This window comes from Buteo buteo, chromosome 13 (genome assembly GCF_964188355.1).
Source record: "Buteo buteo chromosome 13, bButBut1.hap1.1, whole genome shotgun sequence".
Classification (NCBI taxonomy): domain Eukaryota; kingdom Metazoa; phylum Chordata; class Aves; order Accipitriformes; family Accipitridae; genus Buteo; species Buteo buteo.
Genome location: NC_134183.1, coordinates 24812062 through 24837496, shown reverse-complemented (window position 1 = coordinate 24837496; position 25435 = coordinate 24812062). Strand labels below are relative to the sequence as shown.

The window sequence follows — 25435 nt, the reverse complement described above, 5'->3', positions numbered from 1 at the left end:
CTAAGGAGAGGTTATGATCCCTGGGAGCAAGCCAGGTGGCATCTATCATTTCCCAAGCCAAGAGTGCAGGGCCACGATCCCTGCAGGAATCCAGGACAAGGACTGGAATTGCTCAGCATCCTACGGCTCCTGCCAAGGCAGAGATACAGAGCCCCATTCTGCTGTCACAGCTCAAGGGAAGTCCCTGTTGTGCTCAACAGGAATTTCACTGCTGACCCCAGAAACTGGGTCATGGCTTTGCTATTTCTGTATAAGAATAGTATTGCAGCTTACTGTCTCCTGACATGTCATTTATGTCCCTCTCAGCTTCTGAGGCCAGGTCCTCAGCAGGTCCTCAGCATATATAAGCTGGTAATGCTGCACCAGCTAAGAGTGGTGTTCTTCCTCTAATGCAGATGCTTTTATGTATGTCTGCCCAGGCATAAGATACCATCACATTTTACTGGCTTATAAATAACCTTCATTAAAATTAAAAAAAAAAAAAAGAGTGTTGCAAAATGAATTGATGGTATGTACCAATGTAACACGCACCACTGCTTGGAAATTCCTGCTCTATGATATATCCCTCACCACTTCTAAAAACTTCAAAAACTTGCACATCTAACAGCACACATTTCTTGCTTTTCTTACTTACACTTTTCTCCATCAGGATCTGTGACACATTATTCTGGGGGCTTATTTGCCACGAGTTCTTCATGAAGAACCCGATGGCACTTGAGTATCTGTCAACAGTTGGGGTGAACTTCTTGAAAGTGCATTTTGCCATCCTGACAGGCCCATCATAAATCTGGAATCCACGAATAGGGAACGTCCTGTGAGATTTAAAAACAAATACGGTCCTGTGTTAAAAGCTTGGGCAAACTCTGGGTCTTCTCCTGAAGGCATAGAAAGATATTAAAAAGTAGCTAAAGCACCTTTCCTTTCCCAAAACTGGGATCTGGACACTCATCACACAGTTAATGAAAGGTGAAACTCTGCTGAACATCCTCTACAGGATAAGGCTCAAGAGCCAAAAAAAATTACTCATAAGCTTGCCTAAGGCTTGTAAGCTGGGGTAAAGCAGATCAAAACCCTTGTCCGCCTCCTTGAACCCAGGAGTTCACCACCACGAGAAAGACCCAAAGGGCTGTGTGGCAGCACTGCCACCTGGTTCCCTGTTCCAGGGCAGACGGGTTTCTCAGGAAAACATCAGCATGATTGAAAACACAGTATCAGTCAGACTCCCTGGAGGCAAGTGCCTCCTTGGAAGCAAGTACCAAGTGGTGCAGCACAGTTTCTCCTCTCTGTACAAGCCATTTTACATGAGATCCTTAGGACCTAGTCCACAGCATTTCACAGAGAAAAGCGATTTCTGCAGTATTGGTCTGTGGACATGCGGTCAAGACATCAGTGTTGAAGGAGACACCACTGGAGTCACAGGTAAGGACCTGCCCCTTCCATGGTTTGTTTTGAGAAGGTACCGAGTTTTGCTTTGTTTGATTAAAGGGTGGCCTGCATCAGCTTCACAGACAGTAATGAAGCTGGCTAGTAGTGGCATGGAAGGGTAGGTCAATGCCTACCGAGTCCAGAAAGAGTTGTTCAGACATGAAAGCCACAAAGCGGACAGCACATGGGCACACAGGGTCTCTCCAGCCTGGGGGTCACTGAGGCCCAGATTCCCCCCCAGCCCTGTTGTTTTTCTTACTGGTTGGCTCCAGAGATCCAGAAACACTTTGCCAATTGGAAACGCCAGGCACAAACAGTGTTTCCTGACCAAATAATTCTTCTTCAATTTCCAGAGCTGTTTTCTCAGTAGTTGGGTCTGGTACAACCCCTACATCTCATTTTGCACTATGGCATAATGAAAGGACAGATATCAGATGTTTTGGCATACTCCTTTCCAAAAGTACATTGCCTAACAATATCACAGATGATAAGAGCTTGTTTGAACTGCAAAGGAGTTTTTTGCAATTGCAATTGAAATAACAACACAGATAATAACTAAGGATAGCTCTGATTATTCTTGCTGTCCTACACAGAACCCATTCCTGTGTCACTTATGGCTGAGACATGTATAGTCAGGGCTGTGTGTGTGGCATGTCTGCTGAGTACTGCCGATTACTTTATTTTATATTCCTCATAGAGGATTTAATAATTGGTGAGCATCACCAAAAACATATATTAGGGTAGAATTTAGGCTTGGGGAAGCACGTTTTGCTATGGTGATATGGGTAGGCACCGCGATTGCTAGACAGGAGGCTGTGCTGCTATCAAAATAGAAAATAACATACAGCTATTGAAAGAGAAATAAGATGCAATAATGAAAAATGGTTTCTCTTTTGTCAAACCAACCATGTTTGCCCAGCTACACTGGCAGGAGGGATGGTGGCACGGTGTATGGGAGCTGCGCCTTCAGCTCGCCACTGTGCTACTGAAGCACTATGCAAAAGCCGTTTGGTATCTTTCAGATTCTCTAATGCATTCTCTAGTGACTAATAAATTAAGCAGAAAATTAAATCAAACACATTCAGTTCAGAATGCTCTCAAGCTATTGGCCTGAAGTGTGTGTTTATTTGGATGCTTATTATTTCTGGCCTGTACAATAATTCAAACACCCAGTATAAATTACTTGTTGGTAGTCACATTCATTCCTGAGGCTTTTCTTCTAGCTTATGCTAACGCCAAGAAATGGCCGGATAACTCACTTGTTTCTGGGCAGCGTTCTGTATTCTCCATTTGGCCCTTTTCCCCAGTAGCTGTTTTGGCCTCCCTGGGAGCCAAAGTTGCTGCTTTCTCCAACAAAAATGGAGCATGTAACCTCCAGGCTGGAGCCTTCATCTGTCGGGAAAGTCCCATCACTACAAGCAAAGAAACACCAGGTAACTATGCAGCACAGCACAACTGATTAATTAACGCTTTTAATTACACTACAGACACAGTAGAATTTCTTTCTTCATTTGGAAAAAAGTACATGCACCAGTAAAACAGCCTGCTTTAAAATCTCTTTAGAAACCAGCAAGTTAGTGCCTAGGTAGCTTAGTGCTCGGGCATCAGTGATACAGGTTATTTAGTCTGGGTAAAACCAGCTCTACCTTATATATATATATATTGCTCTATATTGAGTTGCTTTACAAATTTTTAGCTACATCCCTAAAGCAAGAGCCAAATATCACTGATTCTCATTGCCTGCATTGGGCTTTAGATATGGCTTATTCTTGCAGGTCTTTTGCAAGAGGGGTCGAGACGAAAGCAGCAGGAGCATGGTAGACAACAGCAGAGGAGGCAGGAGACCTGCTGTGCCACCCTGTCGGACCATCCCAGCCACTCTGCCCTCGCAACACATGAGCTATGGGCAATGCTGCTCCACCAGGCTAGAGCAGAAGAGAAGTCTCCCCAAATGCAGAGCCAGATGTTTAGTCTACTGGTTCAGGACCTACTGCCCAAAAGGAAATATTTGGCAATTAGGATGTATTCCCCAGATATGCTGAGGCAAAGAGAATGAAAGGCTAAATTGCCCCTTGTGTTAACGGCTGTGCAGGGAAGACCTGATGTGGTCTGCGAGGGAAATGTGAGGTTTTCTTGTGTCTAACAGTAATTACTGTGGAGTGCCTCATCTTCCATTCTTGAGCCTGTTACATCAGGGGAAAAAATGGGAAGAAGGTCCATTTTAAGAAATTACCTTGCCAGAGTGAGTCCAATTCCATTGTCTGAAAACCTGGGACAGAAGAAACACAACGGTGTAAATGATGAGGAATGTCTGCAGTGAATTTGACCTACAGATCTATTTATGTCTGCCGTGAGGGGAATGATACAACACGTAATTACAGTAACCTACCCTGAGTTGCGGAAAATAATGTCACCACCCCTGGCCCAGGCCCCATGGTCATTATTTTTAAAAGCAATAAGACCATCAATCACGGCAGGAACTCGTGGCTTTTCAGGATCAGCGTCTTGATGTGGGCGAAACCTGAAGCAAGAAGCTTAGTTAATGCGGCACAGGAGACATAGGAACCGAACTCAGACAGAGGAGGTCGTGCCTGGAAGACCTCGTTTGGCTTCCAAATATCTGCATGATGGGCCTAAAGAGGTGATATGCCCTGGATCAGAGTCAGGGTATTAGCTTGATTTCATTTCTGTGCTTTGGTACAAAGCAGAAAACAAGAAACATTCATAAGGGCGAAATTCTGGCCCCAGTGAAATCAACAGGCGATTCCTCCCTAGATTTCAATGGGCCCACAGCTACTCCTTAATTTGATTCAGTGTGATTTAGAGGCATAGAAAACATTTTTCCCAAGTCACTTGGGTCCTTTTGTAGTTGTCGTTACAAGGCCCATTGAGAATCCCTGGGCTGATGCTAGAAAATCAATTAGGCACTTTTAAAAATCTCATTCAGCAAAGATAAGAGAGTAATTGGAGCTGCTTTCCTTGCATGTACAGACCAGACCTCCATACGCTTCTGCCTCTGCTGAAAGAGAAGCTGTCGTATGAAAAAAGGATTCGCCCTGGGAACCGGGCGCTTCTCAGTTACTTGCAGGCTATTTCTTGCCACACTGGCAGTTAATGGTAGATTTGTGCCGTGTTTGGAAAAAAATCACCTTTGCATTTTCTGAGTCTACCCTCACCTCCTACTTCTTCCAGCTGATGTACTAAGGGATGTGCCGCCTCCTCAGTGCCCAAGGGGATGACCCTGGCGGGGAAGTCTCACAAAGGGACACAAAGTCACCCTTTCCCTTCAGCCATATGGAAGCATCATATGTGCCATTGGCAGGGTATTATGGAGGAGGAAAAAAGCCAAAGCTTGACCAGGAGCAGTGGCTGATTTCTGCCACAGCCTCCTCCCATAGACCCACAGGGCTGCAGTGAGTGAGAAAATGGCCTTAATTTACCTGCTTCCACGCTGCAAAAGGAACCTCAGAGATTTTAAAGCAGCTGACAAAAAGCTTTGAGGCTACTTTACTTTCCTCATTAATCCTAGACCAGTCTCAGCAGTCTCTTACGTCATCTTTCAGATGTAAGTTCTTCTAAGTAATTAATAAGAAATGTTGGAGTTTACAAACCCCGCTAATGGACTAATGGGATCTGGATCCCCTTTTACGTGCTTCACTGCTCAGTCCTCATAACCCCAAGCACACATGTATCATTTTTGGTCAGCAATAACACAAACAATTCAGTGCATAGCAATGAAGTATTTACCTCTGCACATCAGAGATAGCTTGTGTGGTTTTTTCACATGCTCCAGCCATAATGAGGCATTAATGATCCGCTAAATACAATGCAGAAGCCAAGAAGCAACACAACTATCCAAAATACTTAGCCATACAGCATGTGCTTACCTGGCATTATCGACAGTGAGATACTCTCTGGGATCTTCAGCGCTGGCTCTCGTTGTCTTTACTCCTTTTCCAATAAACAAACCAGCCTGAAAATGCACGCGACTCCAATTATTTTAACAGACCACCCAACACAGACCAGAGATCCCAGATTTTTATCAATGAACGTGGGCAGCCAGTGCGTGCAGGCTCAGCGAGTGCCTGCAGCCTGGGCTTTCTCTTCCCTTTCGGTGTCACTTGGCACCGCTCAGCATGACCTTAGCACAGGATGTAGCGCGCTGAAGTCAGGACAGAGCCTGCCCTGCCATATGTTATGCATCAGCATCTTGGGCTGTCTTCTGACCCAAAGCAAGGCACTGAACTCCCACTCTCTCTCCCTCACAGAAAGCAATAAGGGACTCTGCCAAGCTCTTGATAACTTTTTGGAAAAAGAGTGTTGCTAAGAACTAAGGCTTTAAATAAAGAGTGACGAGTCCCCCGACAGTCAAAAGAGAACATGAGCTGCTGTAGCCAACTTAAAGGCTTTGGGTGAAAGCAGCAGCTGTCATGGACCAAGATGTAAAATATACAAGGCACAGAGAATAGCGCTGATTTCAATCTAGAATCCTGAGAAATAAGTTAAAAATGGTTTTTTTATAGCTTACAGGTTACATTTTCATGTCAATAGTATATTTGGGGAGAAGTGTTTTTCTTGGAATTACCCTTGAATTTTTGGTCTCATTTTTCAAAGGTGATGAGCAGACCATGGCAGAAACGACTTTTGCTCATCCCCCTATATCCTTGCACCACTGTGGCCAACAGCAGTGCTCAGTGTCCTGACTGTCTTTCCTTAAATCTCACTTAGTAGTAGCTGTACCTATGGCCTGCGCACATCCCGTCTAACACAGGCACCCAACTGAAATGCCTGAAATGGGACCCCCCTTCTGCTCAGCTCCCTCCTTAATCATTAGAAAGAGCACCACCCCCAAAAGTTGATTGTGTCTTGATACAGTGTTAAAAGACCTTTATCAAAATGTAAGACACCCGTGATCACCTGATTTCAGAGCACCACACATGGTCAGCCCTATGCCATGCTATTATATTGATAGAAACATATAAAAATCATCCACGTGCCTTGAAATTGGAGTGGACTCTGTTGTTGTAAAATACTCCCAAGGGGGTATGTTCAGCCTGTCCCTCTGGATATTGCCCCTCGGACTGTCCAGTGGGAACCCGGTGGAAGAGGTACCATATCCCAACATCCTAAAAGACAAAGGGAGGTCCAAGAAATGGGACAGTACAATTAATGATACAGGTTATCCTGGGGACTTAGGTTTCCCACTATCCTGGCCAGATTTCTAACCTGAGCCTGCCAAAGGTTTGAGTCCCAGGGGACCCACACCAGCCCATACTCTTACACCTCGCTACTTATCCTTTGGCATGCACGGTGGGTCCCCGGGGCACATACACATGGGTTTCAAAAATGCATATATTGTGAGTGAAATTCAGGTGGTTTATTAGAAAACATAGCCTCCTCTATACCGGCACATTAAACAGAAACATGATTTGGGTAAACATTGGAGATAATAACAAGTAGAGAGTATATATACAAATATAAAGTTTTATTGGGCATTTAACTATTAACTACTAATAAAAATCAACATTTACTGAGAGACATCACACACCATTTCCAGCTACAGTTGTGGGAGAAATCAGTGTGAGAACTGTAGGCAAATACTTGTTCTTAACAGAGACAAAGGTTGCAGAAATACATATCCAAATTTTACGATGGCTTACTAAAAATTCGTTGCCCTCACACTAATGACATCAGTAAGAGTAGAATACATGGGAACTGGAGGCAAAGCATAGCTCTTGCCATTAAATGATTTTACCTGAGCACCAGCTGCTGCATTCTCTATTAAGTTGTTGTTTGGATTTGCAATCCAGAATGTGCTGACAGCCCTGAAAAATCAAAATCAAAATGATCCTAAGCAGTTACCAAACAGGAAGGGATACATTTTCATAGCACTGCACTGGAATTGAGCCACAACTCTCCTATTGACTTTAAAACTCCACACAACCTTTTAATGATACTCTTTAAGGAAAAGAAACCATCTAGTAATGTCAGACGTACATTTATGGAGCCACATGTTGAACCTATTGTAAATTATATGAGAGCGTTAACACAAAATCCATACTCTAACCCAATGTCTTTTTTTTTTCTTTGGAAAATGTCTGAAAAGTGAACTTCTGGTTTGTTTTTTGGAACTTCAGGGGCAATGGCAGGAGGCAGGGGATTCTCTATGGGTTTATGAAGCTTCTACAGGGAAAACAAAAGAAATGTCCTTGCAAGCTGCAAATGGCTCATTAAGCAGGAGATTAAGGAGATATTATTTTGATGTTTGTTCAAATAAGGAGTTTTTGCTTCAGAGGGAAGATCAGTAGTGGCACAAACAGAAGCCAGATATAGCTATGAAAACACTGTCATCTGTTGTCTTACTTCATTTGATAACATCTTTTGCAGTAATAAAGACCACATGTAAAACCACTGTAAACCTTTTCTCATGATCGTACCAATTAATTTGATCATTCTAAGCAGAAAATCTCAATCATTTTTTATCCACCTTAACTATTACATAATCAAGAATCCACACTCCTTTGGATTAACAGAACCACTAAATAGGTGCAAAATAAATCTGTATTAACCATACAAGCAACTGCAGCATTTCAGCAACAATAATTATAATTAATTCAGTTGAATTATTTATGCCAATAAAAATAAGTAGAGTTTGGCCACTGCATCGTCTTCCAGAAAGCATGAAAATACAAACTGCCTTGGCTAAACTGTGTTCTTGCTTGCAAGCACTAGCCCGACCAACACCTGGGTCCCTGAGTGCCCATGTTACAGCTCATCAGTTTCCAAAATAGAAGCTAACTTTCTCAGCTATATCGGGATATTGTTTATTGTTAAACAATGCTCACTGTAGTTTATGCTAACCTCTGCATTCTCACTAAATCTCCTGATGCACTCTGGATAGCCATGCACTTATGTACTATTGACCAATTTACTCTAGATGCTCCAGCTCCAATTCAGCCCTGGTGAAAAAAGGCAAAAACTCCCTTTGTAGTAAATGGTATTTTTGCCAGCCCATACCAGGGCTGAAGCAACTTGCATTTATCAGACAGTTTTCATGGAGCCTTCAACATCCTACTTAAAAAGAATTGAAAGGGGTTCAGAAATGAGCAAAGTGCTCTAACGTGTTTATGATTGTTAGGAAACAGCGACGGGAATAACCAGCAGCAAATATTCCTTGCTTAGGAACCATGCGGGTGTTAACAGGTATCTTCACAAGCAAAACATGGACAAGTAGCTAGATTATTTTAAAATGAGAAATGATAGAAAAAGCTACAAGTTTTCATTTAATATCAAATAGCATCTTTCAAAAGTTTCACCACAGCATTCTTTGGGACCCAGCCATAAAGCACAATGTAAGTGCAAAACCTGACTACAGCTCCTGGAGCACTTACATACAGTCAGTGCTCGGCACAGGAACGTAATCCCCATAGACATGGCTGCGGATGGCAAGGCACATAGCCTCGTTGCGATCCGAAGGCAAGATCGTCCCCGACCTTGTGAGGAGGCCCAAGTTGTGATAAAAAGTATTGCGTTGCTCCGTCCCGTCTTCGAGGAAGAAACAGTGCCCCAGAGTGTCATAGCCAATGGTGTCTTTTACCTGGAAAAAAAGTATGCAGGCCATAGATCGCAATGCTAACAGTAATAGGAACTATAACTGATGTGCTTTGCTTATCAATAAATTCCTGAAACACTCATGGAATGGTTTTGCTGCCCCTCCACACAGCAAGCAGTGCCTCCATAGGCATCAGTCCTGGAGCTAACTCGAACTACACGCAGTTTGCATAACTGTGGACTGATCTTCTTATACAGTGAAACTGCTATTAAAATTACTCTGAGGAAGATCACATGCATAATTGAAGGAAAATTGCAAAATACTAGATTTAAAACTGCCCTCAGCTCTAAGAGAGAATATTTGATTCAGTGTCATGGAGTAAATATCTGTGTAAAGGTAAGTGTGTGTTGCATGATAAACCAACAAGTTAGGATGGTTAATCCTGAAATTTTCATGACTGCAACACTTCCCAAATAAAATGATAAATTCTTTAAAATGCACCATGTGAAGTAATTTATATTAACGAGGTTTCTGTTCTTTCTCCTCCACTCTCAGAAGGTGCAGGCCCCCTTTGTTCCTGTAATGATCAGCTTGGGCAGAGATGGTATTTTACTGTTTCAGTCTATTTAATATTAATTGACATGCACAGGGATATTGCATTAAACCCTAATTTGACTGAGAGGACTTAGCAAAAGCCTCCTTTGATGTACAGCCTTATGAAGATAAATTCAGAAATCCTTCTTTTAAATGTAAATACAAAATCAGGCTAGTTAAAATACCAGCTATTTGTTACTACATCTTACTGAAACCTTAACTTTGTACTCAAATGATCCCTGTCAGCATATTTATTCACTCTTCAGGCATACAAAATTCCTGTTGACGTCAGAGTTATGTCCGTGTAAGACTGCAAGATTAACTAATATTAACCTACTTGGTTATTTCTGTATACAAAGGGACACTTGAACTAAATCCATTTCAGATTCATATCCTGTGATTTCCCCTTAATGGGCTGCGACTGTACATAACATCTGGAGTCACAAGCAGGATAGTCCCCATAGGTATATCTCTACTGGATTTCATTGTTTTCTTGGCAGTCACCCCTCAAACTTGTCATCTGCTGTTCTTGTTTCTGCCTCAATGAGGTGTTCAAGAGAGAGTTAAAAATAAGGCACAACACAACTAGGTACCCAGCTCCTAACTGATACAGTTTTGGAAATCCACCGAGACCCTGCACACAGGTACAGTAGCTTGGAGTGAGCTACAAGGGGACTAATGGAGAACCTACACGCAGCAAGACTGAACGTGTCCCTACCAGCTGAGTCTTGGAAATACAGATAGGAAATGGATTTAGATAAAAATGCAAGTGTGCTTGCCAGTCTGCTAAGAACTGTAAGCCTGGCTACTTCTACCCTTCCAAATGATGGGCAGAAGCTGTGCTAAGGAGGCCACGGAAGACTATTTTTGGAAAGAAACTGTAATGACAAACCGCCCGCTGTTTTAAACAGCATTTCAATTGTAGAGTTTCATTCTTCTGAATTTAGCTGAAGTTTGGTTAATCTCTGCTTCAGACAGCTGCATTAAAAACCAGCCTTGTATCTGAAACCAGATTTTAGCTTTAATTAATATGATTTGTCACAGCTTCAGAATCGCATGGCAGCCCTGAAAACTTACATACACGAAACTACATTGAACACTCTCCTAACCAGGAATAACATAATTTAAAGATCACTTACACTTGTACTAAAAGAAAAGGCTCCATGCCGTTAGATCAAACCCCCAGTAACTGATCAATTCTGGCATATCACAGATAGAAACTACAAGCTTGGAAACGAGCCCACCTGCAGCACTGTGACAGCAGCATATTACTGGATATGCCAGCATGAAACACCGTCCACAGCACAGGCTGCAGCCCCGCTGGTGTGTCCAACACCAGATGATTAAGATGCCTCTAAATGCTGAATTATATATAGTTCAGCAACACAATATAAGTGACCTTTATGCACTGCAACATTAGACACGAAAGACTACAGTAGTCTGTGTATGCCTGACGTGTGCCAGGGCAGCGAGAGGCAGGTCGCAGCCTGCTTCCCAGCCACGGTGAGTAACCCAAGCTGTGTGCGCACAAGCCTGGCACACGGGAGCAGCAGATGGGAGAAGGGCCTTACAGAAAGCACTGCATGACCCATACACAGCTAAGTCCAAACCACAGCACTCCGGCAACGTACTTCTAAAGTCACATCCTCTAAACTGTCAAGGCGGAAGGAGGAAAAACCCACTTATCTGGTTTATTCTGCCTCAAGGGTTGAAGTTTCATTATCTGATGCTGAAATGGGTACCCACCTATGTTATTTAACTGCATTGCTCTGATACACGTGCTCTTCTCTCGAACTGCAAATTATTTTAATTTATTTTAAAGCAAGGCTTTTTATTAGATTTTAATTACTCTTTATCTTAGTGACTGTATTGAAACCACATGATTCTTCCACAGAATCACATACTTAACCTTCACTGTAAAATCTATTCACTGATTCATGGACTCAAAGCCCTCGGCAGTCACATGGGAGGGGGCTGGATCTCACACTTGGGTTCTTGATTTCACAACTATAGCATCCCACACATCCAGATAAAGATAAACCCTTTACAACTTCACTTCTGATAAAGAGCAAGACCACACACCATTCTTCTCAGGACCAATATTAGCATAAGGCTTCATTTTTTCATCCCAGGCAGGTTCCTTCAGTTCCAGAGGTTTAATACCAACAGGAGGAGAAATTGAGTTAAACTACAACCACACATACTGGGCAAGTCTCCGGCCACCTAAGGGCTCTGTACACAAAAGCAGGCTCTATAGCCACAGCAAATCACATGTATGAGAAGGCAATCAATAATTTTGAGTGATCTGGACAACACAAATCCAGTTTAGGGTACATGAAAAGTGCCTCTAGGTGTACAAGTCCAGCATTGCATTTTCGTGAATACAACATTTCGGGGGGACCCTTTCACTGGAGGGTCCCACCAGAATGCATCTATGTCATGTCTTACACAGCTTTACGTCCAGGGTTGAGAAAAAGTTGTCAGGAAAAACACGGGAGGTCACAGATAGTTCAGGGAGTGTCTCTGCTTGAGCATACACCAGGTGAATGAGGAAATGCCCACGGACACCAAAACACCGCTCAGGGTTCTGCGGAGCACACAGCAACCGGACCTGTTGGGACTAGCGCGGGAGTCTGTCTTTTCCAGCTGGGACACGTATGGCTTTTTTGTGGGTTTTTTTAAGTTCCTCTCCACAATGCCCTTGTGAGGATCTAGGTCAAAGCCAAGTTCCTGAGGGCTTTTCTGGCACTGAAGCAGCCGTTTGGGTCTGTCCCTCTCATATTTCATTCCCTTTGTCATGTGAATATTTTTGGATATATTTCACATTGCCCTGACTTGAACAACTGCTGTCTTTTCTATCTCCTTTGCAAATTAAAGGTCCGTTGCTTCAGTCGCGTCCATTTAAAGACCATTGTTTTAATTTTAAATGAAAGTTCCTATTATCACAAACTGTCCAGAATAACCATGGCAAAGGTTTCACTATATCTGATCACACCTTTAATAATATTAATTGGGCAATACTAAGAATCTGAAATTCATTTCAAAGAGCTGTCCTAACCTGAACACCAGTTAAATGAAGTTGACAAGTTGGGACATTTCTTGGGGTAAAGATGCCTTGTTTCAATATTCTGATTTCTCTTTACATTACAAATGGCTCTTACACTTTGGCAGTGCCTAAGCAAAGAAATGAACTTGGTACTAAAAAAATATGTCTCCTACCAGAAGGCCATGAGTTCCATGTATGGCAACACACCTAGAGAAGCAGTGGTGGATAGCCAGGTTATCAAGGTATGTTGGGCGTTCATATCCTCCTCTCTCATCCACATCCTCAGCCAAGTGAAAATGCACAGGATAACTGCCCAGGATTTGCTGCCCCATGTTTTTTAATTCCACTCCTGACATGTGAACAGAGCTAAAATTTCTTAGGATCTGTTGAGGCAAACGTAGATCCCAGTAAGGCATTACGACATAAACACGCACAAAAAAGAAAAACACTTTTTTTTCCCTCTCGTTAGGCAATACGCTTGCAGAGTAAAACAGGGCCTGATCCCAGAAGGAAGTGTCAGCTCCCTGCTCTGACTCAGAGCAGCACAGCACCCGCAGAGCAGTGTGCCAGCAGCTGCACACCTACGGGCACAGGGCTGCCAAGGAACTGCTGCCAAACAGCGTGTGCAGTATTTAGCAATAGCCGCGTGTGACACGGCTACAGACAAGGTACCTCTGCCAGCTGCAGGAAGTACCCCTTTGAGGTACCTTTGGCATTTACCACCAGGGTCTATTTCCTGGCAACTTTATCTCTGTCATGTGATTTTAGGCAAGACCTGCACAGCTCCCCAGTTTCCACCAACTGGCAGTGGAGTAATTTTACACAAAGCCCCTGCAACAGCAAAATGTTGCACCTCCACCAAAACCACATGGGACAACCAAGAGAAGGCAAAGCACAACAGGGAGAGACCTAGCACTTCTCTGAGCCATGAAAGGAGCAGGCTTGCTCTGCAGGAAGCACAATTTCTTCAGTGACATCTCGTGAACTATGTAACTTCACATTGATCCTACTGACAGCGATGCCTCTAAAGAATCCCCTCTAGCCCGGAGAAGGGTACATTTTTGCATACACAGTGAAGAAAATAGCACAGACTCATTGCAAGTCTAGTTTTGCAAAACAGGCCAACAAACTTTTCCCTTCTTCACAGACAAGTATACTTTTTCCCCAGACACAATTCTAGTTGCTTGTTTACAAACCAGGACAGGAACCATCTGAAACCACCTACAGGCATATGCATTAAAAATTACTCACTTTAATATGTCCTCCGAATGTATCAAAGGAGAAAAACTGGCAGTGATTTTGTCCATAACAGGAGTCTTCCATTTCTCCTTGAATAAGTATATTTCTAGTCAGAAGGCCAACCTCTGCCCTCATATCGATGCCATCTATGACTTCTCCAATGTGAAGATACAGTGGGCTGCCTGTGAAAATCAGAAACCTTTTTATTCAGCGTGAGCACGGCATCTTCCTTATCACATTGTTCTCAGCAAGTGCACACCTTTCATTTAAGCAATCACTAAGTCTGGGGACGTGCCCAGTTGTTAGTATCTGAGCCCAGAGGAGATCAGCACTTCCCCTGGCTTCTACAAAGGACTGCTGGCTCTGGTCAGACTTTCAAGTCCCAACATAATATTGGGGCCCTCAGCTCTCATACGTGTCCATGTGTTTATGGAAAAAAAACTAGCTAAAAAGACAAGGAAATGTAGAATGTAAAAGACAAGACAACGTAAATGTTTACCACGCACGGGTAGCTTGATAAAAATATTTCGTACCATCAATTTTCACTTGATTACTTTTACATTCAGGGCAAGGAAGGAGATTAAACTCTTCGGCCTGATGCATAGAATAATCTGTACTGGCAACGACGATCCGGTCGCCAGGTAACCAGCTTGTAACCTCATCCACCAAGTGAAGAATTATTCCTTTGGACACTTCCACTTTAAATCCATTATGAGGCACCCCTGAAAAATGAAGCAATCCATTATTTTCACAGTTGCGCACGACAGAGTCATGCAATTAGCCAAAGAGCCGATCAGTCTAATTTTTATCTGGATAACTCTCTGTGCGATAGAAGTGCTCCAGCCATTAAGTACGTCAGTGTCGTCTCTCTGTAGGCAGCTAAAATGTTACTTTGTGAGAGCGCTGCGGTTAGCGTGGTCACCGTCCACGCGAGCAAAAGGCTACGGTTTTATTGTCATTGCGCTGTCAGATTGCCAGCGGCCACAAAAAGCGGAGCGAAGCGACAGAAGGCGAGCAATCGTCAGGGAAGACCAAACCTTTTATCCACCCGCTGAAAGCAGTCACAGTGAAACGGGTGCCATCGTAGGTGAGGAAGTCTCTCTGGGCTACGGCTAACCCCGTCGTTCCATTCCCGTGGTACTCCCGCTTATCCTCCGCGGTGGAAAGCCGGTCCCCTCCGAGGACCCCCACCAGCGCCCAGGGCTGCCTGCAGGAGACCGCGAGGGAGCAAAGCGGGCGAGAGCCCGAGCCCTCCAGCCCCCGAAGAGCCGGGGCAGGAGGGGAGGGCGCACCGCGGCGGGCCTCCCCTCCCCTCCGCTCCGCTCCGCTCCCTCCCCCGGCCCGGGCTGCCCGCCGGATCCCACCATCCCGCCCGCCGGGCCCGGCCGAGCCCCCCCGCTCACGCCGCTCCCTCGGGGCGAGCCCCAGGCGGCCGCGGCGGCGCGGCGGCCCCGGCGCGGAGCTGTCCATGGTGGCGCCGCGGGCCCGGCCCGGCCCGGCCCGTGTCGCGCGTCCCCCCGCCACCCCCCGCCACCCCGGCCCCGCGCCCGCCGCCCGCCTCACCTGTAGCCCAGGCGGGCGATGTGCCTGCTGCCCAGGCGGTCCCGCAGCAGCAGCCGCGTCTCCAGCGTGAGGCTGCGGGCGGCCGAGTCCCCCACGGCGGCCGCCACCAGCCGGCCGGGGGCCTGGAGGGCCAGGAAGGCGCGCAGCCGCCGGCACTCGCCGGGCCGCAGGTGGGTGTCGAAGCGCCCCGCCGCCAGCACCCGCGCCGTGCCGGCGTCCAGGATGCGGAGGTTGAGCCCGCGGCTGCCCCAGCGCTTCTCGGAGGAGTAGGGGCCGTGGCGGAGCCCGCCGGGGTGCAGGGTTTTGTCCAGGAGGGTCCAGGAGCGGGGCCGCCGGCCGTGCAGCTCCAGGACGCCGCCGCGACCCACGCCCACGAACTTCTGCCCGAAGCCCTCCACGGCCGGCCCCTCGGCGGCTCGCCCGTACAGCGAGATTGTGGCCCGCGAGCCGTAGGGGCAGCGCTCCGAGCCGACGTGCAGCTCCCCGCCGTCGTGGATGAGGATGTAGCGGGCCCGCAGGGTGATGGGCGGCCCGCGGGGGCGGTCGGCGAACACCAGCCTCCCTGGCGGGCGAGGGGACGGGAGCGGGGTCGGGGGGCGCGCACCGCCGGCGGCGGGAGGTGACACCCCGCCGGCGGGCGCAGCCGGGCCGCCCCGCAGCTCCCGGGCTCCGGGAGCAGCCGGCGGCCGGCCCCGAGGGGGCGGGCGGCCCCGCTTACCTCCGTCGCGGATGACGAGGGAGTGGAAGGCGGCGGAGCTCTCCAGGCGCAGGGCCGCCCCCCGGCCCACCACGGCGGCGCGGCGGGTGTCGAAGCCGGGTCGCCACGGGGCGAGGTGCGGGGCGGCCTCCGGGCAGGGCCCTGCAAGAGACGGGCGGCGGCGGCAGCGGCGGCGGCGGGGCGCGGCGGGGCGCGGAAGGGCGCGGAGGGGCGCGGTACCGACCTGATGCGCTGCCGCCGCTCGCTGCTCCCCGACGCGTCCCGCGGCGGCGCCGGCACCGGCACCGACTGCGGGTTCGAGTCCGGGTCCGGGTCCGGGTCCGGCGCGAAGGGCGGGAGGAGCCGCGGCTCCCCGGGGCTCCCCGCGGTCGGCGCGTCCCGGCTGCCCTGGCAGCCGCTACCTGCTGCCCGCAGCCGCGGAGCCGCGGGGAGGCCCCCGCCCGCAACACGTGCGCCGCGCCTGGTCCTTCGCCGCGGCTTTGCACGGAGCCGGCGCAAAGGCACATTTCGCTTTTGATGTGTTTTGGCGTTTGGGGTTTTTTTTGTTTGTTTTTTCTTTTTCTCCCTCCCCCCCCCCGCTTAACGTAGCAAGACCGAAAACAGAAAACTCCCCCCTTCCCGGCTCCATACAACCCCGGTCACGGCGAGGCAACCACAACAGCAGCACGAACGGAGAGCCGGCGAGGAGAAAACCCCAGCGGCAGATCGACGAGAAGCACCGGCGCGTTTCAAACTTCGGCTGCAAAGACCGCTTACCTATCCCCGGCAGCGCCGAGCCGCAAACTTTGTACGCCGCCTCTCGGGAGCTCCCGACCCGGGCTGCCGGGCACCCCGGCTGCAGGCGGCGGAGGCAGGGGCAGGCAGGCGCAGGCAGCTCCCGCTCCTCCGCTCCGGCTGCCTCCCCTCCGCCTCCCTATTTATATCCATCTTCCAACCGCTGGCGGTGCCCGCACTGTTTACAGCAGCGGAGCCGCTGGCTCCTCCCAGCCGGGGACGATCCCTCCAGCCTGGACGTCTCTCTGCGACCGGCGCCCAGATGCTGGGGGCCGGGGGGAGCCCCGCTGCCCGAACGCAAAGGTCTTCCCCGGCTCCGAGTCCCCGGGGGCCGCGGGCTCCCCGCCGGATTCGCCGGGGTCACGGCGAGCGGGGGGAGCCTCAGCTCGGGGAGGGCCGGGCGCGGCTCTCTGCAGACCCGCGGAGCACCCGGCTGGGCTCAAAAGCCCCGTGCGAAGCGTGCGGCTGGGGGCCCAGCTGCCTCCCCCAGAAGGGCAGGGGGCTGAGGCACTCCGGCCCGCAGACCCCGAAGTGGCCACCGGGGCTCGGCATGCCCTGGCCCTTCTTGGGAGGCAGCTGGCCCCCCCCCGGCACCTTCCCGTGGGGGTGCTTTGCCCCGAGCTGTCCTGCGTCTGGCAGATCTATGGAGAACGCGGTAACGCGGCGGCCGCAAAAGTTCCCCTGGCAGCGGGTGAGCAGAGAGGTATCTGCCACTTCGCCTCCCATCACCTGCCAAATCAACCTGTTGTCAGAGCCTGCGGTGAAAGAGAGGAAAAGCCTTAGAAGGTGCTCTGACAAGACACGGCCTCAAAGAAACCCATGTGCTTTTATCCCCATGGCCTGGGACGGCGTTCCTGGCTTCTGTGGGCTCCTGTCTGGACTCCAGTCTCAGTGGACATGGCACTGCCTGTGGAAGGACCATCACACTGTTTTGCTTTCCACGAAACAGAGTTATCACATTTTCGTACAGGCTCCCATACGAGCTTCCAGGGACACGCAGAGATGGGTAACTGCTTACTGTGGCCACTGCCTTCTCCCTCCCAGAGTCTACACGTAATCCCTCATCTCCACTCCAGAGCCCAACATCCAGAGAGGACGAGCCAGAAGCCGGCAGGCAACAGTGCCAGCCACTGCCCCTGCCCAGGGCCGAAGCCAAAGAGGTGCAAAGCCACAGGTGCTGCCGATCTCAGAGACATTTGTGTGCCGTCATCTGGTCAAACTGTTCCAATCTGTCACCTCTGAAATTTATTCTGGTGCAGGATTTCTTCTGACGGGGGGCACAAAGAGGCTATAGTCATGTTAATAAGGAGCAAGTGCTGTCAGACAAAATATGGGAACAGACTGGAAGCAGGGGGGTGGGTGAGGGGCACAGCCATGCCCCACGCTCCAGACAACAGCTCTGGGAAGGGAGCAACACTCACTTGCGCTAAACAAAACCAGTCCGCTCTCTTACACCCTGTCCTGGGACCCAGAGAACTGCTGAATCTGAAGATAAGCATTCAGCCTAGAGAAACAAATCCAGATAACACTCGTCATTTCAATACTCCATAAATACAAGGAAACGTTAGAGCTGCCACCTTTGCTACCGGCTGTTCATCTATCATTTAGTGCTGGCACTTCTATTTCTGTCTCAAACAGCTTTTGTCGTTTTCCTTCCAAAAAAGCGGCATTAGTCAGCGTTGTGCCTCCTTCTTATCTGAATATGACATACATGAATGCAGGTCATGGGAAAGCAGAGCCTTTAGCAGAGGCATAGGAGGCTGTGCTCAAATTTTTTTGAGAAATATTTACCTGCCGGTGGAAGTTTCAGGCAAGACAAGACAAATAGGAGTATTTTGTCTTAAAGCACACTAAATTCTCCAAATTCAACAGTTCTAGAAGTGCAAAATTAGAGGTAGAAGAGTACTCGAACCTTTATTTTACACCTGCAGGGACCCTAGAAATCTCATACACCTTTATTTAAAATATTTACTCCGAGCAAAAGATTTCATGGACTTGCAATCTAAATAAAAGGCAACAATAATGAATCCAAGATAGTAATAGTGGAAATAAATGTAACTCAGGCTTTGATTAGCACTAAACTTTGTGCAGGCCTCATGAAATGATCAGCAAAGCCAAAGTCACTCCTGTTTACATGGGACTCCTCCTGAACCAGAACCCAAATTCTTTAAGGTGCGAGCACTGTTTAAATCCTTTAAAGCCATTTTCCCTCTGTAGCCTCAAAATCCACAGACATACACTGGTCTGATTCTTCTTCTGAAAGAACTACTTTCAGGTGAATTATTTCAATGCCATCACCCCCATAATTAAGTTTTCAGTGGCCTAAGGAAGAAAATTTCAGAGCAAATGAGACTGGACGTATCATCCTGTTTCTCGAAAGGTTCCCGTCTCTTTTTAAGGAAACCACAGAAGTGCCTATTGCTATCTGTAGCGTGGTGCTCGGGACCTAAACTGTTTTCCTTTCACTCTTTCCCAAATCTCATTTTTTGAGACGATTTTTGTTTTGCAGCAGCACTGGTTTGAAGCTTACCCCCAGCGCCCTGTTACAGGACACATCCGCAGCGCAAGAACGTTCCCAAACATCCTCACACCTGCGAGTAGGAAATCATGACTAATACTCAACCATACGGCTGGTGTAACTCTTCCTTGCAAAAATAACCAACCCAAGCCCTCCTTCGAGCGTTATCGTTGGTTATAAACTAAACTTTACCTTCCTAACAAACAAAAATGGGTCATTTTCTGTAAGAGGCTACCAGGTACGAAGCAACCTCGACCGCCTCGTGTCTCGGCGTGTCGCAATGACTGTAACGCTTTGCCTACGAACGCGACCGTAACATTCAGTAACAAATATCGATGGCGGGCGAGGTTTCGTTTTAAGGCAACGGCAGAAAACAAAGCTGCTCTAAACGGGTCGGCGGTGGCGGACTGGACCCCCAGAGCGCAAACAGCTCTCCCCAGAGCTCGCACGGGACTGCGCAGAGGATGGTTCCTCCTCTGTGAGGGACTTTCCCGGGCACCCTCCCCCGCTGGACGGCTTCCTGTTTCCTCCTTACTCCTCGGAAAAAGGAAGGAGAAGGGGAGTCAGCATCCCCCGGGCAACACCCCATTCCCACGGAGCAGGGAGCTGGAGGCACCACGGGATGACTCCGGCTGCGCGGGGCCCGCGGCGCCCGCCCAGGCCAGGGGCCCCCCAACCTCCGTGTGTCCGGAGCCCGTCCACAACCCCCCCCACCACCCGCCGCCTGCGGGCACCGCTGCCCGCAGGGGGAAACCGGGCAGCGACCGGCGGGGCGCGCCCTGCCCCTGCGGTGCCGCCGCCGGCCGGACGGCGTCGCCCTTGCACAGCCGCTGCCCGCCCGCCCCGCGCGCTGCCCGCCCGCCCCGCGCGCTGCCCGCCCGCCCCGCGCGCTGCCCGCCCGCCCCGCGCGCTGCCCGCCCGCCCCGCGCGCTGCCCCGGCTCCCTCCCCCCTCCCCGAGCTGGGCAAACCTGCCTGCGCATCCTGGAAGCGGGGGACGCGCGCGGGCCATTAGCTCCTACCTTATACTAATTATCAAATAAGATTCTTTTATTATTATTAATTTTGGTGGGGTTTGGGGTTTGCTTGTGGGGGGGGTTTTTTGTTTGGTTTTTCACCCCTTCCCAGCCGCATTTCCTGTAATTCTCCATTTTTTTCGGGGGAAATTCATTTTACGTTTTCAACGTAGCGTAGCTCTATTTCCACAGGCAAGCCCCAGCTCGGAGCAGGGGAGTGGAACCTGTCAGCTGCTGGTGGGAGCTGGAAGGGCTGGTGCACCGCCAGGCCCCGGGGAGTGGGGAGCGACACACCGCTCACGCCCGGGGCCGCCGTGGGCCTGGCAGCCCCACAGAGCCGGGCACCGCGTTTCCACAACGTGCCTTTTAGCGCCTGTATTGACTCCCACAGACTGTCTCCGTACAGTGGCCCATCTGCGGCAACCGCCCTCCGCACACCCTACCAGCCTTCGTCCAGCCTCTCCTCTTCTGCAGACGGCGACTGCTCCCTGCCTGCCTCCTCACAGCCCTCCTGCTTAGGGCCGAGCGCTCTGAGCCCTGGCGCGAGCTCAGCCTAGATGCCGAGCGCCGGCTCCCGGCACGACACAGGACCACCGCATACCCGATTGCTCCCAGGGATGTCCACCCCTGGCCGGCACCCCTCGCCCTGACAGCGCGGAGCCCGGCCCCACGCCTTCACTTAGCCAGCACCTGAATGCACGTGAAATACCAAAACCCACGTCTCCTCCTTCTATACCTACCACCTCGTTCCACTTTGGGCTTTAACGGTGTTTTCCTTGGTTTAAGCATTTGCTTCTTGAGCAGAGAGAAGGCCTTGGACTGCTGAGCTTCCGACAACACTCCCATATTCCTGAGAAGCCGAAGCACCCTGTGTAGCAAGAATGGCTTCACCTTGTGCTGGGCCACCTTGAGAGGATGGATAGGAATTTTGGGCAGGTTGACTTCTCGATCACAGTTATACAACCGAAAGAGATTCCAGGCCAAGCTAGGTTCAAAGGTATCCATTAGAACATATCTGGAAAGTTTAAGGAGCATGTCACAGGACAACTGCTTTTCTTGTGGTTTCTGGCCCAGGTTCTGGCTTAGCAAACTTTTCCTTCCCTGGTGACTCAGGAGAGAGCTGCTCCTGAACAGGCTGGAGGGTTTGTAAGAGCTCACGGTCCCGGGAAGGGTTTTCTTACTGTCCAACAGTCTTTCATAATCCATATCCCACAAAGAACTGTTGGGATTCAGGCTATGTTCTGAAATAATCATAAATACAGTAAAACCTATTAAACATAAACAGCAAAGAATCCCAGTGGGTTTGTTTCTTTAAAATAGATGTAAATCTCTCTACAGTTATCAGTGTTCTGCTGTAGCCCTGGATACAGTGCAGATCGCTACACTACTTTGACACACTTACTGAATGTTTTCACAGGCCAGATCAATAGATTTGCAATAGATAGTTTTCCTGAGCATTACAGAAAACATTAGTTTAAATAAAAAATTACAGATAATCATTATTACATTATAGTACCCAAAAACCTATCTTTGTTATTCATACATAGACTCCAGAGTACACAGATTCCTAAAAAAAAACCCCAGTCACCAAAAGAGTGTGTACCATTCCATATAAATTTTCTGAAAAACATTAAGATAAATAATGATTCCTATTAAAGACTGCAAAAGCCTTTTTCATAGATGACTGAGAAAAGAACCTTCTACGCCCCTGCTGGGCCATTTGCATTTTGGGCCCAGCACAGCCTCTAGTTCTCCAGTAGATACAGGTTGGCTTTAAATGAAAGGCTCAGTTTTGCTTTCTAGGTGATCTCTCTGGTCTCTGCCTGCTGACTAAAGCCATTAGCCTGGTGTAACAGGGTTAAGCTGGGGCTGCTCAAAGGCCACAGCAGCTCCATCCTGCAGGCAGGAAGGTACCTGTGTGGGAGAATCGGGACTCTCTGGAGCTTAAATTTGCTTCTGAGGTAGTGCCCCTACCCAGCTCTCTTTCATCCAGGCTGAGCCTGAAGGTTCAATTTACACTGTGCGAATGGATCAATAAAACAATTAAATGCAATATAAGTAGGCTGGGACTTCATGGTAAGTAAGGCTGCAAACACACAAGAAAGTTCTAATAATTAAAAGGGACAAGGAACCCAAAACTTAATTGCATCTTGCCAAAAGTGTTTGAAATAGTTAATGTTTTAACACAATGACAGACGGTACTGCTAAAGGCTGGAGGTCACGTCCTGGGAGCCCTGGAATGTGCCTGCAGCCTTCCCTTTCATTTCTAAGCAGAGAACAAGATTTTTAAGAATGTTCTTCTATTTCCTAGAGGTGGATCCCAGCCCAGCATGTTTGGGAGGCTTCAGGTATTTTTTTATTTGATTCAAGATTAAGGTTATCAGCTTTAAGTCGTTATGATTTACGGTCCAGGGGACTGCTTGCGTATTGTAATCGTATTAGTTAAGTATTCTACTATTATGTCGGAATTTTACATATCATAAATGCACATTTATGGCTGTAATTCATCCCTGTATATAATGTTGTATTACTTAGAAACTGCAAAATATGACTGCTAGGACTAGATGGCAGTGGATAACTCAGGAATATGTCATAGCAGAAGCAGCATTTTGCATCTTTACTGCGTCTTTCAGTCAGAGCAATCAATAGCTATTGCAAGAACCCTCTTGATCAGACCCCCAGAGATCAATGAGCTCTTCCACTAGTTCACTGATGGGCTGATGCAGAGGGGAGCAAACTGCTTGTGCGAGATCCCCGGGAGGAGCAAGGAGAGAGGAAGGAAGACCCAGCTCCGGGAGGACCCCAGTACTACGGGGTCCATATTGCCCCCTCCTCCGGCGCAGTGTGTTGGGGAGCAGATGGCAGAGGAGGACTGCACGCACCGCTGCCATCCGACCGCTGCCACTCTGAGCCAAAGGGAAAGGGCTTTGGGGCCGACCCGACGCGTCCCTAAGCGCACCCAGCGGCACCGCCGCAGCAGAGTGACTTGAAACGTAAGCAACGTTAAATCTTTAAGTAGGTCTGCAAGCTCTCTCGAATAAACTGCTGTGTAAAACGTTATTTAGAATAAGAGACTTTGGATCAATGTCTTGTCTTCGGAGGCGGCCCTTAAACTAAAAACGGCCTGCGGAACTAAAGGAGAAAATAAGCTAAGGGCCCGCTGCATGCAGTCACCTCCAAAGCCACAGTCAAATCATGCCGCCTATTTGCATCTTGAAGTCAAACTGGAAACCAGGGGCGCGTTTCCCTTCCGCTTTTCCCTTCAGATAAAAGCACGGGTTAGCCCTAGCAGCCGCGCTCCTTCTCCTCTCCCGGGACAGCTACAGCTCGGGCAGCCCCGGGCCCCAGCCTCGCCGGAGCGGCCTCAGCCCCCCCGAGGGGTAAAAAGCAGCGGCCGAGGCTGCGGAGGGCGGACCGCTCCCGGCCCCGGGCACGCACGGCGGGGCTCGGCCCCGGGGCGGCTGCAGCACCGCCTTCCCCTCCCCTCCTCCTCCTCCGCGCCAGCGCTGCCCGCCCCACCGCCGGACACTCGCGGGGAGACGGTCACCGAGTGGCTACTGACTGTCGAAGTTCGTCGCCTGCGCCCCGGGCCGGCCGCCCGCCAGCAGCAGCAGCAGCGGCAGCAGCAGGCGCCGGTCGGCGGTGGGGGGACCTGCAATACAGACACAGAGGGTTGGCCCCCCAGAGCTTTCCGCCTCCCCCCCCCCCGGCTTGCGGCGGGTCCTTACCTGGCTGCGCCCGGCGGAACGGCATCGCCAGCCCGGCCGTGCCCGGGGAGCCCCGGCGGAGCGCAGCCCGGCCCCGCGGCGAGCCCCGCTCCCCCTCGGCGCGGAGCCCAGGCGGCTGGGAGGGCTGCCCGGGGCTGCGGCAGGAGGGATGCCCCCCCCCACACATCTGGACACAAGGGCTGGTTCTGTGGAGAGCTGCCGCCAGCCGGCCCTTCCCGGCACGGGGGGGGGAGCAGGGATGCTCTGGCCTCTGCCGAATGGAAAAACTTCAGCCACGTCCCACGCAGAGCACAGCAGCGAGAGCACCTTCGCGTTCGGCAGCTCCCACGTAAAGCTACAAGCAGAGGGGACAGCGGCCCGGCAGACCCACAGGACCCCAGAGTTTTACTTTAGAAAGGAACGTGCTCTCTGCTCACAGCCCACCGCACCGCCGGGGCGTAAGGAAAGGCAGAACGAAGCACGTTTACAGGAACCAGACAATTTGCAAGTTAACAGGCTGAAAGTGTAAGAGTCTTCTTGGGGTTTGGGGGGTGGTTTGGTTTTTTTGTTTGTTTGGGTTTTTTTAAGACAGCAGGCATATTACTCTAACGCTTTCTGCAAAATTAGTTTGGTTACTGCAGGAACCCAGCTTCAAAACCAGAATAGAGCTCATTCTCCTGATGTTATGGACCAGCTTGTGCTTTTTACTGTTGTAGCAAAGTTAGGAGACCCAAATATTGCACTGTTGAAATACAACCTCCCGCTTTGAAATTCGCACCCATCTCACCCAAGAATTACTGCCGGACTTCTCAGCAGGTAGTTTCTGTGCTTGACCTCATTCCCAATAGCGGAGTGCCCACCAAAGAGCCACCCTACCCTTAGCCAGCGCTGGGAGTACAAAACGACTGCATTTGCAACACGACAAATTTCAGAGCTAAAATGGCCGGTGAATTCCACAAAGAAGGATAGAGAGAAGTAAGTTAGATGGACTTAAATGAGATCATTAATTTACATTCATGAGAATAGACCTAGGGAAGAAAACATTTTCCAAATGAGAAAAATCAAGGTTTAGTGCTGAATGAATAACCAGAGGAAGAAAGTGCATTGGTTTTCTACTTCTACATTTAGCATCATTCAGAAAAAGCAAATACAATGCAGAGTTTATAAAAGATGTGTACAATACTAAGTGTTAATACAGGTTTGGGCATTTAGAAAGCTAAAGGGTCAGCGCCCAGAGGAGGGTTGCCACAAGTTACATATTAATGACACGGAAGAACAAAGAAGA

At 49.3% G+C, this 25435-nt stretch overlaps 2 protein-coding genes across 2 annotated transcripts in view; both read right to left on the bottom strand.

Moving 5' to 3' along the window:
- CEMIP (cell migration inducing hyaluronidase 1) overlaps nucleotides 1-18400 on the bottom strand; it is a 115679-nt gene extending 97279 nt beyond the window's left edge. The window contains exon 1 of the mRNA XM_075045117.1: nucleotides 16894-18400. The gene's annotated coding sequence lies outside the window, so the exon portion shown is untranslated. The remainder of the gene's footprint in view (nucleotides 1-16893) is intronic.
- The window catches only part of LOC142039020 (cell surface hyaluronidase CEMIP2-like), a 55715-nt gene extending 33993 nt beyond the window's left edge, over nucleotides 1-21722 (bottom strand). Inside the window, exons 1-15 of the mRNA XM_075045116.1 lie at nucleotides 21184-21722; nucleotides 16138-16278; nucleotides 15420-15981; nucleotides 14894-15063; nucleotides 14390-14578; nucleotides 13869-14038; nucleotides 12791-13000; nucleotides 8817-9022; nucleotides 7181-7250; nucleotides 6423-6551; nucleotides 5313-5398; nucleotides 3815-3946; nucleotides 3659-3694; nucleotides 2685-2837; nucleotides 635-812 (exon numbers count right to left, since the gene is read on the bottom strand). Coding sequence (XP_074901217.1) covers nucleotides 635-812; nucleotides 2685-2837; nucleotides 3659-3694; nucleotides 3815-3946; nucleotides 5313-5398; nucleotides 6423-6551; nucleotides 7181-7250; nucleotides 8817-9022; nucleotides 12791-13000; nucleotides 13869-14038; nucleotides 14390-14578; nucleotides 14894-15063; nucleotides 15420-15981; nucleotides 16138-16278; nucleotides 21184-21697 — 2946 coding nt within the window. The 5' untranslated portion in view covers nucleotides 21698-21722. The remainder of the gene's footprint in view (nucleotides 1-634; nucleotides 813-2684; nucleotides 2838-3658; nucleotides 3695-3814; nucleotides 3947-5312; nucleotides 5399-6422; nucleotides 6552-7180; nucleotides 7251-8816; nucleotides 9023-12790; nucleotides 13001-13868; nucleotides 14039-14389; nucleotides 14579-14893; nucleotides 15064-15419; nucleotides 15982-16137; nucleotides 16279-21183) is intronic.
- Between the last annotated feature and the right edge of the window lie 3713 nt (nucleotides 21723-25435).